At 38.7% G+C, this 13,651-nt stretch overlaps 1 protein-coding gene across 13 annotated transcripts in view; it reads right to left on the bottom strand.

Annotated features, from left to right (window-relative positions):
- dnm1a (dynamin 1a) overlaps window positions 1–13,651 on the bottom strand; it is a 53,552-nt gene that overhangs the window by 28,812 nt on the left and 11,089 nt on the right. For 9 of the 13 annotated variants that reach the window (XM_065965445.1, XM_065965441.1, XM_065965442.1 and 6 more), the window contains exons 3-13: window positions 12,712–12,861; window positions 12,398–12,601; window positions 12,178–12,276; window positions 10,917–11,077; window positions 10,114–10,256; window positions 9,897–10,032; window positions 7,909–7,976; window positions 6,721–6,859; window positions 1,725–1,811; window positions 1,190–1,260; window positions 1,040–1,091 (exon numbers count right to left, since the gene is read on the bottom strand). In XM_065965445.1, coding sequence (XP_065821517.1) covers window positions 1,040–1,091; window positions 1,190–1,260; window positions 1,725–1,811; window positions 6,721–6,859; window positions 7,909–7,976; window positions 9,897–10,032; window positions 10,114–10,256; window positions 10,917–11,077; window positions 12,178–12,276; window positions 12,398–12,601; window positions 12,712–12,861 — 1,310 coding nt within the window. Of the gene's footprint in view, window positions 1–1,039; window positions 1,092–1,189; window positions 1,261–1,724; window positions 1,812–4,868; window positions 5,008–6,720; window positions 6,860–7,908; window positions 7,977–9,896; window positions 10,033–10,113; window positions 10,257–10,916; window positions 11,078–12,177; window positions 12,277–12,397; window positions 12,602–12,711; window positions 12,862–13,651 lie in introns of all 13 variants that reach the window. The other 4 variants (XM_065965451.1, XM_065965440.1, XM_065965449.1 and 1 more) reach the window with 1 other exon arrangement.

The raw sequence follows: 13,651 nt of genomic DNA, 5'->3' as shown, positions 1-13,651 counted from the left end.
TTCTTAATCATTTCTACAGTTTAACACTGTGAACACTTTGAAAAACAAGCAACACATGAAAATAAGTAAGCGTGAAATATATAAATATATAATGAATTAGAATAATTTTAAGGAGCACAGATTTGGTAGAGAAATTTGAACGTTGGAGAAGTGAAACAATTGTATGCTATAATTTCTGAACTGAATTCACAAACTTTACTCAAAGGAAAAAATGGTTCCTATGAACACTGTTTGGAGCTAAAAAGCTACCAAGAGAGTTACGGTTTCACTGTTGCGGTCCCACCATCATAACTTCTCACGTATCATTTTATCTTCAAACAGTGTTACAGGGACCAAATTTTACTCTGAAGACAGTTTGTGTATAAAGCTGGAAAGTTGAAACACTTGGAAACATTTTCCAAATATGACAAAACCATAAGGACAAATCTAGTGCAACACAACATGCAGCACAGAAATATTTTAATCTCAACTATCTTGTTTTCATGATCTTGAGATGCCAAAATCGTATTTGAAATTGGAAGTCGATTAATTGCCAAGCCCTTTTTTGAGGATTGTGTAACTCTTGCAGAGGGAACCTTGGCTTTGTATTTGATATAAATGTCATGATTGTTCTCGATAAATCCATAAACTGTGTGAAGAATCCTACATCTCAATAAAACAGAGGTCTGATGTTCTGCAGCAGACCTGGCTTTGTGCTGACGTCACCGTGATTTTCACCAAAAGAACGAGTACTTTCAAGATCCAACAACTGTTGTCCATTAGCGTGTAGAAGAGCTGCATTGTGCAGGCTATGGACTGTTGCCCGGGGTAACAAAATACTGTATAGCTGTGCTACATTTAGCCTGGGTAAAACAGAGCGCTGAGTGCTAACAGGAGGAAGCCTTAGGGAAAGACTGCATGGGGTTCAGATGTCATGTTTCTGGCAAACAGACGAAACATGAGTTCAGTCTGGAAACACGTTCCTGCAGCTTCAGGAGAATTACTTTGTTTTATACCCTGTGAAATGGAGAAGGAGCTCTCAATGTGCGCTTTAACGTACCTGGTTTCCAGCTGCTTTCTTCTTGTTCATCTGGCTGATCCTCTGTTGAGCGCTGCACAACAAAACGCATCATGGTATACTTGATTTTGGCCACATGACATCTTTAAGCATTTCAGTCCCTTTGCAATAAAGAAGAAATCCGAAACTCACTTGGCAAATCCAATAAAGTCTTCATGGTTGGTGTTCATGTAGGACAACTCAATGTCTATCAACAGCAACACCTGGAAGAGAGAGAAACAATCACAGCCCATTCACTGATGGTATAATGTTATAGGTTTTGTATTTCTTTGTTTTAGAATCTGACAACTCTATGATGAAAGCTCAATGTAATAATTTAAAGCTAAAGTAGCAAAAACTCCCACCAAGACTAGCACAACCCATTCAGTAAGCAGTAAGTGTTTCATTTTCTAATAACCAAAACATACTTTAAAATAGCAGTAAGTACATCAAACAATGATACCTTTATTATCATTTAATACAAACCAACCTAGCTCAGTACAGAGACAAAACTAACTAAAAAGACTTAGATTCAGTTCTTTATTGTGGTTTAAATATGAATACTTGTGTGAGTATTTATTATTTTTGCATAATACTCAATCAAACCAAACCACCCTACATAATGTTTAAAGACAAATATTAGGTGGCTTTAGTTCATTTTAGATGTATTCATTTTTTGTGTACTTACCTGTCCCTTTGTGCGGCTTTCTCTGTCCCTGATATGTTGGGTAACAATTCTCTCCATCTCCTCTCTCAACTGGGGATACTGGGCCAGCTGTGAGCACAGAACGCAGTAGGTAGGTAGCAAAAATACACCAACACACACATGCCAAAGTACACTCACACATACACACACTATCTCATAACTACATATAAGCTTCAGTTAAAGATTACTTAACTCACTGAACCACGTCACACAGTTCCACTAATACAATTAAATACATTACAGAAACACAACTTAACAGGTTATGTTTGATGGAATTGATCCCAGACTCAGCTCTAGTCTCTGCACAACCCGACCAATGGGTGGGATTTGTGTTAAAACTCCATTTTAATTTTTTTATAATTTGCAGGTAATATGGAGCAAATGCAGAGGAATAGTGCAAAGTCTGTGATACTGCTACACAAACACAGAATAAACAATGTTCCTGGCAGAAAAAAAAAAAGTATTTTTCCCCAGCACACAATGTGGGTCTTATTTTCCATGAGCTCATTGCAAACCCACGAAACACAGACATTAGTGGGCCTCCAATGTGACACAAACACATTCAGAGAAGTGTGAGGAAAGAAGAAAAACCAAAAACCAAAATCACAGCCCAAAATAGAAAAATATAAGCTGTCAGCATTCAAGTTACAATGCATCTTTCATGTCTGTCGGTTAGTTTGGTGTATCAGTGGACTTCAGTAGACCTTTGTCTACTGCCAACGTTGATTTAACGTTTACAGGGATGATGAGATGCTAACTTTTTGTCAGGGACCGAGCTAGACTAAGTTTGTTATATTTATTGTAGAAATTGAGTCACCACATGCATTTTTTCATATGTTTCACATAAAAAGGACTGGGTTAAAGTATTAAAAGCACAGCTGGAGATAGAGTTTACAACATAATTATTGAGTTAGCTTAGCAAGCTATAACAACAAAATGACTATAGTAGGCTATGCCAGATATGAAAATCCTACTGTAGCTTTAGCCTTAAGCAATACAGCATTTTTGTGGCCAGACATGTCTATTTGAACATTGTATATTTATTTTTAGAAGTCTGATTAAAACATTTAAAAGATAGCTTGAGAGTTCAATATAATCGTGGAGTTAGCTGCAACAACAGCTAGCCTACATTTAGCTGACTAAACAAAAGAGTATGCTTGAAAGCCTAATATCCCGTTTTTGTTTCTTCTTAATTAAATTGAACAACAATTGTTCTGAAAAAAATCACTATTGAGTTTGAGCGGGAAACACGCCATTACTAAAAAAAACTTTTACCCAAATAGTGCTAATGATAGAATGATACCATTTGCAAACTACAAATCACAGAATTACACAAAAAGTTTAAAGTTGGGGATTTTGCAATAAGTAGCCTGATAAAAATTTGAGGTTATTAAGATGTTTTCCAGACTCAAACCATTAAAAGTTTTCAACATAGTCATAGTTAGCTTAATTAGCTAGCCAGCGACAAAAACAACAGCAACATTCTGACTGATTTTCTTTCTTTTTTTTAAATAAGCTAAAAACAATAAGTTTGCTATTATTCCTTCAGCTTTTGCATAAAATTGAAAATCCCTAGTTTTTTGGGTGAGGGGAACTGTTTATGTTCTTACTCAAACATCCTCTGATTTTTCTCTGAAAATTGTGAAAACCATGGAATAAATATAAATGTGCGCTATAAAAGATGCATTGTAACTTCAAGTTATGCAAAGGGTTTAAATATCTGATGAAGGGTTTAGTGTCAAACAAAGCAACAGTGCAACACAAATCTGACAGTGAAAAATGTGTTGTTGTTTTTTTATAACCAAGGCAACAGGCGGAGACATTCAAATTCAGACCAACATGCAATGCAAAGGAGCAGGGAGGGAGGGAGGGAGGGAGGGAGGGTGATGGAGGACGACTTTAAACTGACCCCTTTGTGGATTTTCCCAACCACTGTATATTATAATACAGTATTGTTTTTGAAACAGTGTGTTTCTGAAAGTAAAATCAGGATTAAAGTGTGACAGAGAAGAGAAATCCAAAGGAGGTCACGCTCTCTATCTGGCTTATTTTGCTTTCAAAAGGTTAAAGGATGACAGGATGGAGAGGACGAAAAAAGAAATAAAAAGAGAAATAGAGCGATGCAACGTTTGTTAATTAGTCAGAGAGTGGAACTACACAATCAGTCACTCCACTGATTAAACAGACAAAGACAAAAACATTATGACTTTTAACAACTGATTAAAGGACTTTTAACGCTTGCTGTATTAAGAAAATTATAAAACATGTAGATTAAGAGGCATGACTTGTTAAATTATCAATAACCAATTGTTGACTATAAAAAAATAGAACGGAAACAACCGTTTAATTTTAGATTATGTAGCTGCATTTGTAAAGTCTGGAGTAAGGATAGACCGATATCTGCTTTATGGTGAGAGACATTTTCGAAGGAGATTTTGTATTATTTATTTACAAATGTTAGACGTAAATCTGACACACAGTAGCTTCATATCATGTTTTTTTTTTTAATTAGGGAGGGCCTTTAATCTTAGCGATAAATCCCATGCATAAATGCATGAAACATAATGCAGGGTCTTTGAAGCCACACATGCAGGTTACATGCAAAGAAAAATACTCTATAGCATAAACATAATGAGAAAAAAGTATTCTCAAAAACCAACAAAAAGTTCCCTTTAAGATGTTTTAACCTGAATGAGCTTAGTTTAAAATACTGTGTCAGTACATGCTCAAAGTGTCACTGATTGGAAAAACTAATCTTTATATTAAATGATTTGATTGATGATTTGGTAGTTTACCATTTGATGTTAAACAAGCCAATTTAATGTAAGACTTAAACAACAAAATCACAAAGTTTACATCAGTGTAGAAGAGATTTTATCCCTTTTTCTGTAATTGTAAGGATATTTTAAGAAAGAATGAAACATTAAAGTCTAACTATGTAAGAGTCAATCTTTCTTTCATTAATGTTAATGATTCTATATCTTAAAAAAAATAGTAAAAGCAAGCAGCTGTTATTTTTGTCTCTTGCAACGACTGATATCAATGTAATTAATGTCAAGCCATCAGTCTACCCCTGTGTAATTAACAAAAATCCTAACAGTGGCTTAGTCCTCGTTAGCGTTTTACCTTTTGACTACACTTTTGTATGGTGGAGGTGAGCTCGCTCACAACCATATCTATACACTTCAGTGTTGGCTCCTTCAGCTTTTGGATCTGCTTTTTCACTATGGCCTCAAAGGCCAGGTCAGGGGTGAAGAGCCCCGTCCTGTAGGGATAAGCAGGCGGCACGGGGGAGAGGAGGAGTAAAAAATAAAAAAAAAGAGGAAAAATTGAAGAGAAAGAGAAGAAGTGAAGGCAACCAGTGAAGAGTTGTAAGAAGGCAGACAAAGAGAAGAGAGTAAACGAAGGCAGGAAACATGAAAACAAAAGGGGTCGGGGAAAAACAGAACACAGAAAGGGAAGGAAAAAGATTGGAGACGTAACAGAAGAAACAATGGATTAAAGATTTTAAAAAACAAAAGGAGGAAAGGTGTGAGGGCTTGGAGGGAAAAACAGCACAGAAGGAAGAAAATGCAAGTGAGACATTTGATTTCCCCTTGAAGCCATTCTAAAACAGGACAGCGCTGGAACCTCTCTCTATCAGTAAAGAGAAAAGAGAGAGAAAAGATAAGAGGAAAAGGATGAAAAAGAGGGAGCTCCCAGCCTGCACAACTCCGCCAGCCAAAAAAGTCCAAGCAACATAACGCAAGGCCGCAGCTGTGCACCCCCGACATACAGCCAAAATGCCCCGATCCCTCCCAGTGTTGACCCTTCCTCCACCCGTCCTTCCTTCTTCTCTGACTTCTAGTGGGAGTGTAATCATAACATTTATTATCCCAAGGCCTCCAGGTTGTTTCTGCTCCAACCACTGTTAAAATTGTTTGGTCACAGTGGATCAATTTGGATACAGACTACTGCTCTTTCTCTGGCCACACTCAAGGAGCCTCTGTAGCCAGGAGAGCGGACCCCGAGGGCCCGTTGAAGAGCAGTTAAAACATAATCGTCATGGCGCTTGTCTTTCTGCAGGTGCACGGCTGCAGCCTTATACACACACAAGAAAGTCTGGACGCTGAGGTCATCCAATATGGCTGCCAAGGAATCTAAATAAATGGCAAATTATTCTCATAACACGTGAACCTGTGAATGCAGGTAGAGATAGAGTGTCTTACTCTAGATCTTGAAAGAGAAGTAGACCTATTAGATTTAATGTAGCTACAAAAAATAATCTTAGCTTGAAGACAAAACTTTTATGAAGACTGCCTTAAAAGGGAGCGGAGGTTCAAGCACCGACGAGAGGCCAATTCCACATTTAATACGTTTAGCCTTTATCTTGTGCGAACAAAATGTGAACTTGTGTTAACAATATTTGCATGTAAAAATGTGAGAAGAAGATAATTATGCAAATAAGGTGATACGTTAAAATTCAAAATCCAAACACTAAATGTCTTATTTGAAGCCAAATACTGTCTAGTGGGAGTGAAATACATGTAGCAATAAGCAATTTCTTGAGAAAGTGAAAAAAAATCACATCTACAACTACAATTCTCCAACTTTAAATTTTGTCAGAAAGCCTAAGAATCAGATTCATAAACACAAGTCCTGAGGCAGCTTTGACGTTTAACCTTTGACAGGCAACCATATTTTAATGACTGCTCAGCCTCCACACTGGTTTTTCTTCAGCACAGCTTTCTACAATGGCCAGCCTGTCCAGCCAAACCCCTCCGAAGTGGTAATGTAGGCGGGCAGGCAGGCAGGCAGGTACACCGCAGCCCACCCAGTCACTCCAGGAGTCCCCTCACTGTCCACAAACAGCGAGGGCTGGAGAGAGCCAGGTGGTTACAGCAAAAAGGGAGTGAACAGCAGAGGGACTTTGCAGATAAGGATTGAAAACAAAAAAAAGTGCTATCTATCATTTACTCTTTGTTTGTTGTTTTTTTACCTTCTTGGTACACTGCCTAACCGTACTGACTAGCTCAGAAATGACCATGTCCACACATTTGGTGCACGGCTCTTTAATCTTCCCAATCTGCCTTTTCACAATGGTCTCAAAGGCCATGTCCGGAGTGAAGAGGCCAGTTCTGCCCGACAGAGAGAAAACCAGCCACAGAGCCAAAAAAAAGAAGAGGAGGATGGATGAGAGAGAGGAAAAAAAAAACAGAAAGAGGGAGGAGGGTTGGGTAAAGAGAAGAGTGTTAATTGTTAAGAATTATCCCCCATTTTTGAGGTTTTTTTTCCCCCTTAACATAAACAGACACAAATTAGACAGAGAGAGGGAAAGAGAATGGAACAATAAAAACTACTGAGCGCTGAATCATCAAGGAAACATTATGTAATTCTTCTGATTGTGCTTAAATTGGACGTTTATACAGAATATATCAAGTCACTTCACCAAAAAGTAGTGTTAGACGGAACGGTTTTATATATTAAGCAGGGGATCAAATTTGATACAGAAAAGTGAACATCATTAGGGAAGAGTTGTTCTGATAATACAATCAGTATAGGATTTCTGTATCCCGGCAGCAACAGATAAAGATACCAAAATCAACCCCTGATACTGCCTAAAATGCTGCATCGGGTTACAGGTAAACATAACTCAATCAATGGACCAATCTGGGACTATTTTGAAGACCGCCCACCCCAGAAAAATAGAAATAAGAACAATATGTTTTATGTAAATTATGAAGTGATCATGGCAAACAACATCAGTGAAAGCTACACTGAGCTAAACTCAATATTGGAGTTTTTAAAAATGGTATCAGAACATCTCAGCGTCCTCAGAGGACTATATGTTTTTGGAATCAATCAATCTGTGGATAACAGATCTCTGATACTGACAGAACAGCCAAACAGCAACTTTGATGGGAATCTATAAAACCTGATTGCATGCTGACAAAAACAAGTTCTGCACAAGAAGTATAGTCCCTATTTGATCCCAACGGATGCCATTAGTATTCAACAAAGCGCTGTCATCTAAGCACAGAGGTCTTTGTGATTAGATAAGCAAAGTCAGTTAGACGCTGTCTGGCCAGCAGAGGTGACTGAGATGAGAAGAGAAAAAGAGGGAGTTAAGAGTTTAGAGGGAGGGAAGCAGGGATGAAGAGAGGGGTGAGTTGGAGGACGGACGTGCCTGATTCCATGAATGTTCTTGATAGCGTAGCTGATCTCCTTGCGGAGCTCTTTCTCATCAAACTCCATCTGCAAAACACAGACAGAGACAACAGTGTGGATTAAATATAGACAGCATTTCTTGAACAGATTCATAGATCAGTTAAACGTCTCGCTCCATCATTTATTCCACTGAGTTTAAAAAAAAACCCATATCAGTTCATAAAATAGAATTTATTTTCTCATTCTATGCATGCATAAAGTTCTTCGAGTATAAGCTTTATGCATTACTTATTACTGAGACTATTAAAGCAAGATTACACCAAAATGTAAAAATTTTATTTTTCAAATATCTTGATATAACATGTTTTTGTTTTTTTTTAACTTAAATTGATGTCTTTATTTTTCTTATTTTTTTCTCTGAATGATCTGAACGGTCCTCAGACCTGTATGAAAAATAAACATGGACATAGTCTCTGTGACATCACCATGTGGTTTCAGAAGAAAAGCTATGAAGCCCATTATTGGCGGATGCCTTGGAAGTCTATCTTAACTTAACGTCCAACAGTCTAGTAACAAGCAAGGAGAAGGTCTTAATCCTCATTAGCCTTCACATAAACCGACACTAGTTATAAAGCAAAATGAACGCAAACATGTTTATTTCTGCTCTTATAATTAGCATTTCAAAATGGGACCTAAAGGGGATTTCATGGCTTTTGGAGCCAGCCTCATGTGGACACTTGAGGAACTTCAAGTTTTTTATTCACTTCCACATCGGCTTCATTTTTCAACAGGTTGCTGCTTGGGATAAAATTGGTGAAATGGGTAACATGCAGACTTCATTTCAAGTCCTCACAAGCTAAAATTGTTGAGTTTGAGTGTATCTCCTTCACTACTTCTCAAATGCCTCCCCTAAAAGAAGGATATACAAAATATGTTTTAATTTAACACTTGTTTTGACTGCCGTGCCTCCTTTTTTTCTGACTTTCCCCAACAAAGATTTATATTTTCCTTTAGCATGTTCTATAAAAAAATCTCCAACATTAAGATTTTCTGTTTTATGATTCAAGCTTGTGGCCAGGAAACGACCTGCTCAGTCCTCGCAGCAGGAAACCGACACGGTATCTTTTAGGGCTTCGGGCACAGACGGTAAGTTTAATATCCTCAGAGGGAGGCTGAGAGAGGACAGAGGATAAATATGGATGAAAGAAGAGTGAGGGTCGGTGTTAACTGAGAGGAAAAGGTTAAAAAAAGGATTAAGGGTGTAAATGGGAGGGCGAGGTGAAAGTTTTAGAGATGTTAGGGTGATTTGGAGGGTAAACAGAGAGGATGTAGTCAGGGGTAAAAAAAAAAAAAAGAGTAAAAGAAACAAAATGAAAAAGGTGAGTGAGAGAGAAGAGAAACGATGAGCGAGGACGTTAAACTGAGAGGGAGCAAACAAGGACTGTTGAGGTTGGAAAAGCCCAGAATCCCGATTTTGTTTCTAAATTTTTAATCAAATCCAATAAACATCACTTTTCGACTGTTCCAAAAATGTAATCGCTTCACATTCTCAGTCGCTGTGAATCAATGTGACAGTAATATGAATATGTTTTATGTCAAACAAACACTCAAAACTCTCTTCTCTGCTGAGTAAACTGGCTATAATGCAACAAATCAATACAACACAAAAAAAGATCAAAATGAGAACAACCACAAGCCTGATAAATGTTCCAGAGAATTTTGGATCTGAATCTTTAGTATATAAATATTTACAGCTATGAACAGACATGTTTATGGGTTGGTGGTTTTGCCCAAGTCTGCAAAATCAGATGTTTTTTTTATTTTTTTTATTGCAAATTGTTCCCACAAAGAGTTACATGATGGCATTTTTTTTGGCCTCATTGAAATCGAAGGAGGAGGGTCAGTTGACAATGTAAATAAAACGAGGAAGTCCTGCTTTTTTAGAAAATGAAATACATCTGAAAAATAAAACAATCAAATCAAACACAACATCTGAAGGACACACACCTTAACCAGCTCAAAGGGGAAGCGTTCATGGAAGATGCGATTGATCTTGGCGCCTCCTGACAGCTCGGCTGTGTCGATCTGATCTCCAGAGCCCTCTATGCACTTCTCAAAGTCCACAGAGAACTGCTGCACCATCCTGCAGAGACAAAAGCGCATCAATGAATCAAAGAACCGGTTTTTATGTCGTTGTTTTTACCCTTCACCTGGATGTACTCACTGGAGCAGAGCCTTGGTCTTGCGAGACGGATCATCGGGTCTGAAGTTCTTGTACTCCTCGACCTCCTTCTCTATGGAGAGCAGCTGACTCTGCAGTTTGGCCCGCAGACCAGGCAGGGTGTCCCTGATGTGGTTGGTCAGTTGCTGTAAAGGACAAGGTCAGAGGTCGATCACCTGGGCTTCAATCAAATATACAAGCTTCTTCACCACTTAGAGATAAACATTTAGAGTATGCGACATCCCAATCTCTTCAGGTAGCATTTTACAGCGTGCAGGCACACATTCAACTTAAGTGAAGGAGTACATTCTAAGTTCTAAGTTTATTCAATTATTCTATTTATAATTAAATAATTTCTAATGAATATCACAACAGAAATGGAGTATACATGTTCCAAATAAAATACAATGGCTTAAATTTAATATCAAACAAATTAATTCAAGAAAAGGGTAAAGAAAATGTCAAAGTTTTTGCCAATTTTTTATTTGTTTTCAGGTAATCAGGTGAATTAGAAGGGAATTACAAATGTGCTGCAGAATGTGCCGGGTGTACAATCATGCACTTAAAGTTAAGGCAAAAAGTGATGGCAAATTAGTACGTCCTAATGTACATATTAATACTACATGTTAATTAAATGAATTAATTTAATTAATACATTTACTTTGCTGCAGTAAGTAGTTTAGTAAAAGCTAAATGTATCTGATTTGTAAAGCGGGGGGAATGCTGGAATAACACCTTGAAATACATTAAAGGAACTCTGAAAGGCTGCACTGCTGATTATTCTCTCTTTCCTCTCGTTCACCCACCTGATTGAGGATTTTCTGGAGGTAGGGAGTTCCCATCCGGTCTGCTAGGTGTCTATAGGAAGGATGGGAGAGGAAGAACTTCCTCTCAGCAGCCATAGCAGCATTAATGTCCTTCTTACCATCGATGTCCTTCTGGCTCCTGTTCACCACACCGATGTAACCTGACACGGCAGACGTAGACCGAAGGACGTTTAGACAAAAAGGCCTGAAACACTTTGAGCTTTGCAGAAAACCAGATGCAATCATTTTTTTTATCACTTCCTGGAATATTTGAGAGCAAACTGGATCAGATTTCAAACTTGTGGCATGACTTGTGATTTAAATGGAAGATCTTGCATTGGAGCAATTACTGGGATTATGCTGGCCTCTTATTCTTCTAAATATGAACTCGTGTTAAACAGCCAAACCAAGAAAGTACAAGCCCTCCTTTACTGAAACCGCTTTAAACAATGTTTAATAATGTTTAGCTGACAAAAACCACATTTTAAGGGATTTAAGAAAACCTTTTTTATTAAGGATGAAGTGAGAAAAGAAAGGAAGTATGGAGGAATTAAAAGCATAAATGTCTACATGTGTGTGTTCAGGCTTTTAAAACAGAAAGAGAGAAAGAAAAACAACCAGGAGAGTTCAGGTCACGCAGATCCCATTTCACCTCCAGTTAAGTTTTCTCATGCATCACTCAGTTAAAGGCCGTTTCATGCTCTATAACTAATGCAACGTCGAGCCAGCAGCCTTGTTAATGTGAACATCCACACAGCATTAGGGAGAGAGAGAGGGAGAGAGAGAGGGAGAGAGAGAGAGACGGGGGAGGGAAAAAAACATAGAAAAACAAAAGGACATGGAAAATATTCAAAAGCACATGCCTGGGTTCTAACCAAGTGCAAATGGAAAAGAAAATCACTGCATCAGCACATTGCAATAAAGGGCAGCTCACAAGATGCATGCAAACTCTTTTCCAGGACACTGTTTTTCTCTTCCCCACAATCCCTCTTTCTCCTTTCCAACTCTTCTTTCTGTCTGTCGTTTGATTTTTCTTACACAGTTAATTTTTATTAGACCCAAGATCCTGTTAGACCCTTTTATTTATTTTTTTTTTTTATTTTTTTTTTTTGCTGTTGATTTCTCTCTTTTTCAGTGGGTTGAGAATTCTAGAGTGCAGCTGCCTTGTTACCACAAGAGGGAAACAGTGGGTCACTGTGAGGGCCACTGCTGTGTGTGTGTGTGTGTGTGTGTGTGTGTGTGTGTGTGTGCATGTACTCACCTCTCCTGAGAGGAAGCAGCTTATTCTCCAGGATGTCCTTAGCATCTGTCCCCTCGTCCATCAGATCCAGCTTAGTGATCACACCGATGGTCCTCATACCTACATTTACAAAAACACACATAAACATACTTAATACTCACTACTCATGGCCTCCTGTACAGTGTGTGAGTGTGTGTGTGTGTGTGTGTGTGTGTGTGTTTGTGTGTGTTGATACACGCACCCTGAGGGTCGACCTCTTTGGCAATCTTTAAAGCATCAGAGTTTGCAAGATCAGAGTTGGCCGGGGACACGGCGAGCATCAGGCAGTTATCTTTGGTGACAAACTGCATCAGCATTTCTCTGATCTGAGCCTCGATGTCCGCCGGCTGGTCGCCCACGGGCACCTTGGTCATCCCCGGTAGATCCACCAGCGTCAGGTTCAGCACTGGGAGGAGAAAGAAAGGGAAACATTAGCTCATAGAAAAAAGCAAACCGAAAAAGGGGGCACATCATTTGTCCCAAGCCGGTATCTGTGTGTCTCTTCTTCAGCCTCACCATGAGGGGAGTACACACGCAGGTTGATGGGCACAGCGGAGATGCCCTTGTTGGCCCCGGTGATGCGGTCCGTCTCTGCCTCGATCTCCTGCCGGACCTCGTCAAAATCTGTGAACTTTTTGCCCTTACAGTGGAGGAACTCAGCGTGTTCTGGAGGAGACAGAGAGATGAGATCAATAACATGAACACTGAAGACAAGAGGAAGCAAATCAGAGGAGGCAGAAAAGTGGGAAAGAAGACGGCGGGAAGAGGGGGAAAAGCTGAACTTCAAGACCTGTCACATGGAAACTAATCATGTTGCAGAAATCCACTAAAATATTCACAGCCAATGAACATTTTAATGTAAAAAATTTTTTTAATATTGAAAGAAGGCCTAGTGGTTAGGTTGCACCCCATGTACAGAAGCTGTAGTCTCCAAAGCGATCAAGTCCGACCAGCAGCTCCTTTCCCACCTGTCACTCCCCACTCTCTCTTGGTTTCCTGATATATTCTCTGTCCTGTCAAATAAAGGCATAAAAGCCCTAAAAAAATGCATCTTTAGAAAGCACGTGGTTGAAAATCAACAATTGGGGGGAAAAGTTTAGCAAAATTGTGACAACAATTTTTGTCTGTAAGGCTCAAAAAATGAAATATGTCTGAGCATCTGAGCATTGGTAGAATATAAATAAACTTACATTTTTTTCTTTATTGCATTTTCATTTGGAGAAAAATAAATCTATCTTGCGACTCATTAGTAATAAACTCCAACAAGATTTAACATTTTGAAACCGCTAACAGCAGCAATGAGGAGCTTAACGTTTAGGAGACTACAGCAGCTTCAGTGAGTTATGTTAAAACCTCTTCCCTGAGTTAATGCAGCTGCCATGACTATGTTCTACAAGCTTCAATTATTTTCTGTGAATAAAAATCCTGCTGACAGACTGTGCGTTAACTTCATGAA

This window comes from Labrus bergylta, chromosome 17 (assembly GCF_963930695.1).
Source record: "Labrus bergylta chromosome 17, fLabBer1.1, whole genome shotgun sequence".
Classification (NCBI taxonomy): Eukaryota; Metazoa; Chordata; class Actinopteri; order Labriformes; family Labridae; genus Labrus; species Labrus bergylta.
The sequence above is the reverse complement of the archived record's forward strand: the minus strand, read 5'-3'. Positions and strand labels throughout refer to the sequence as shown.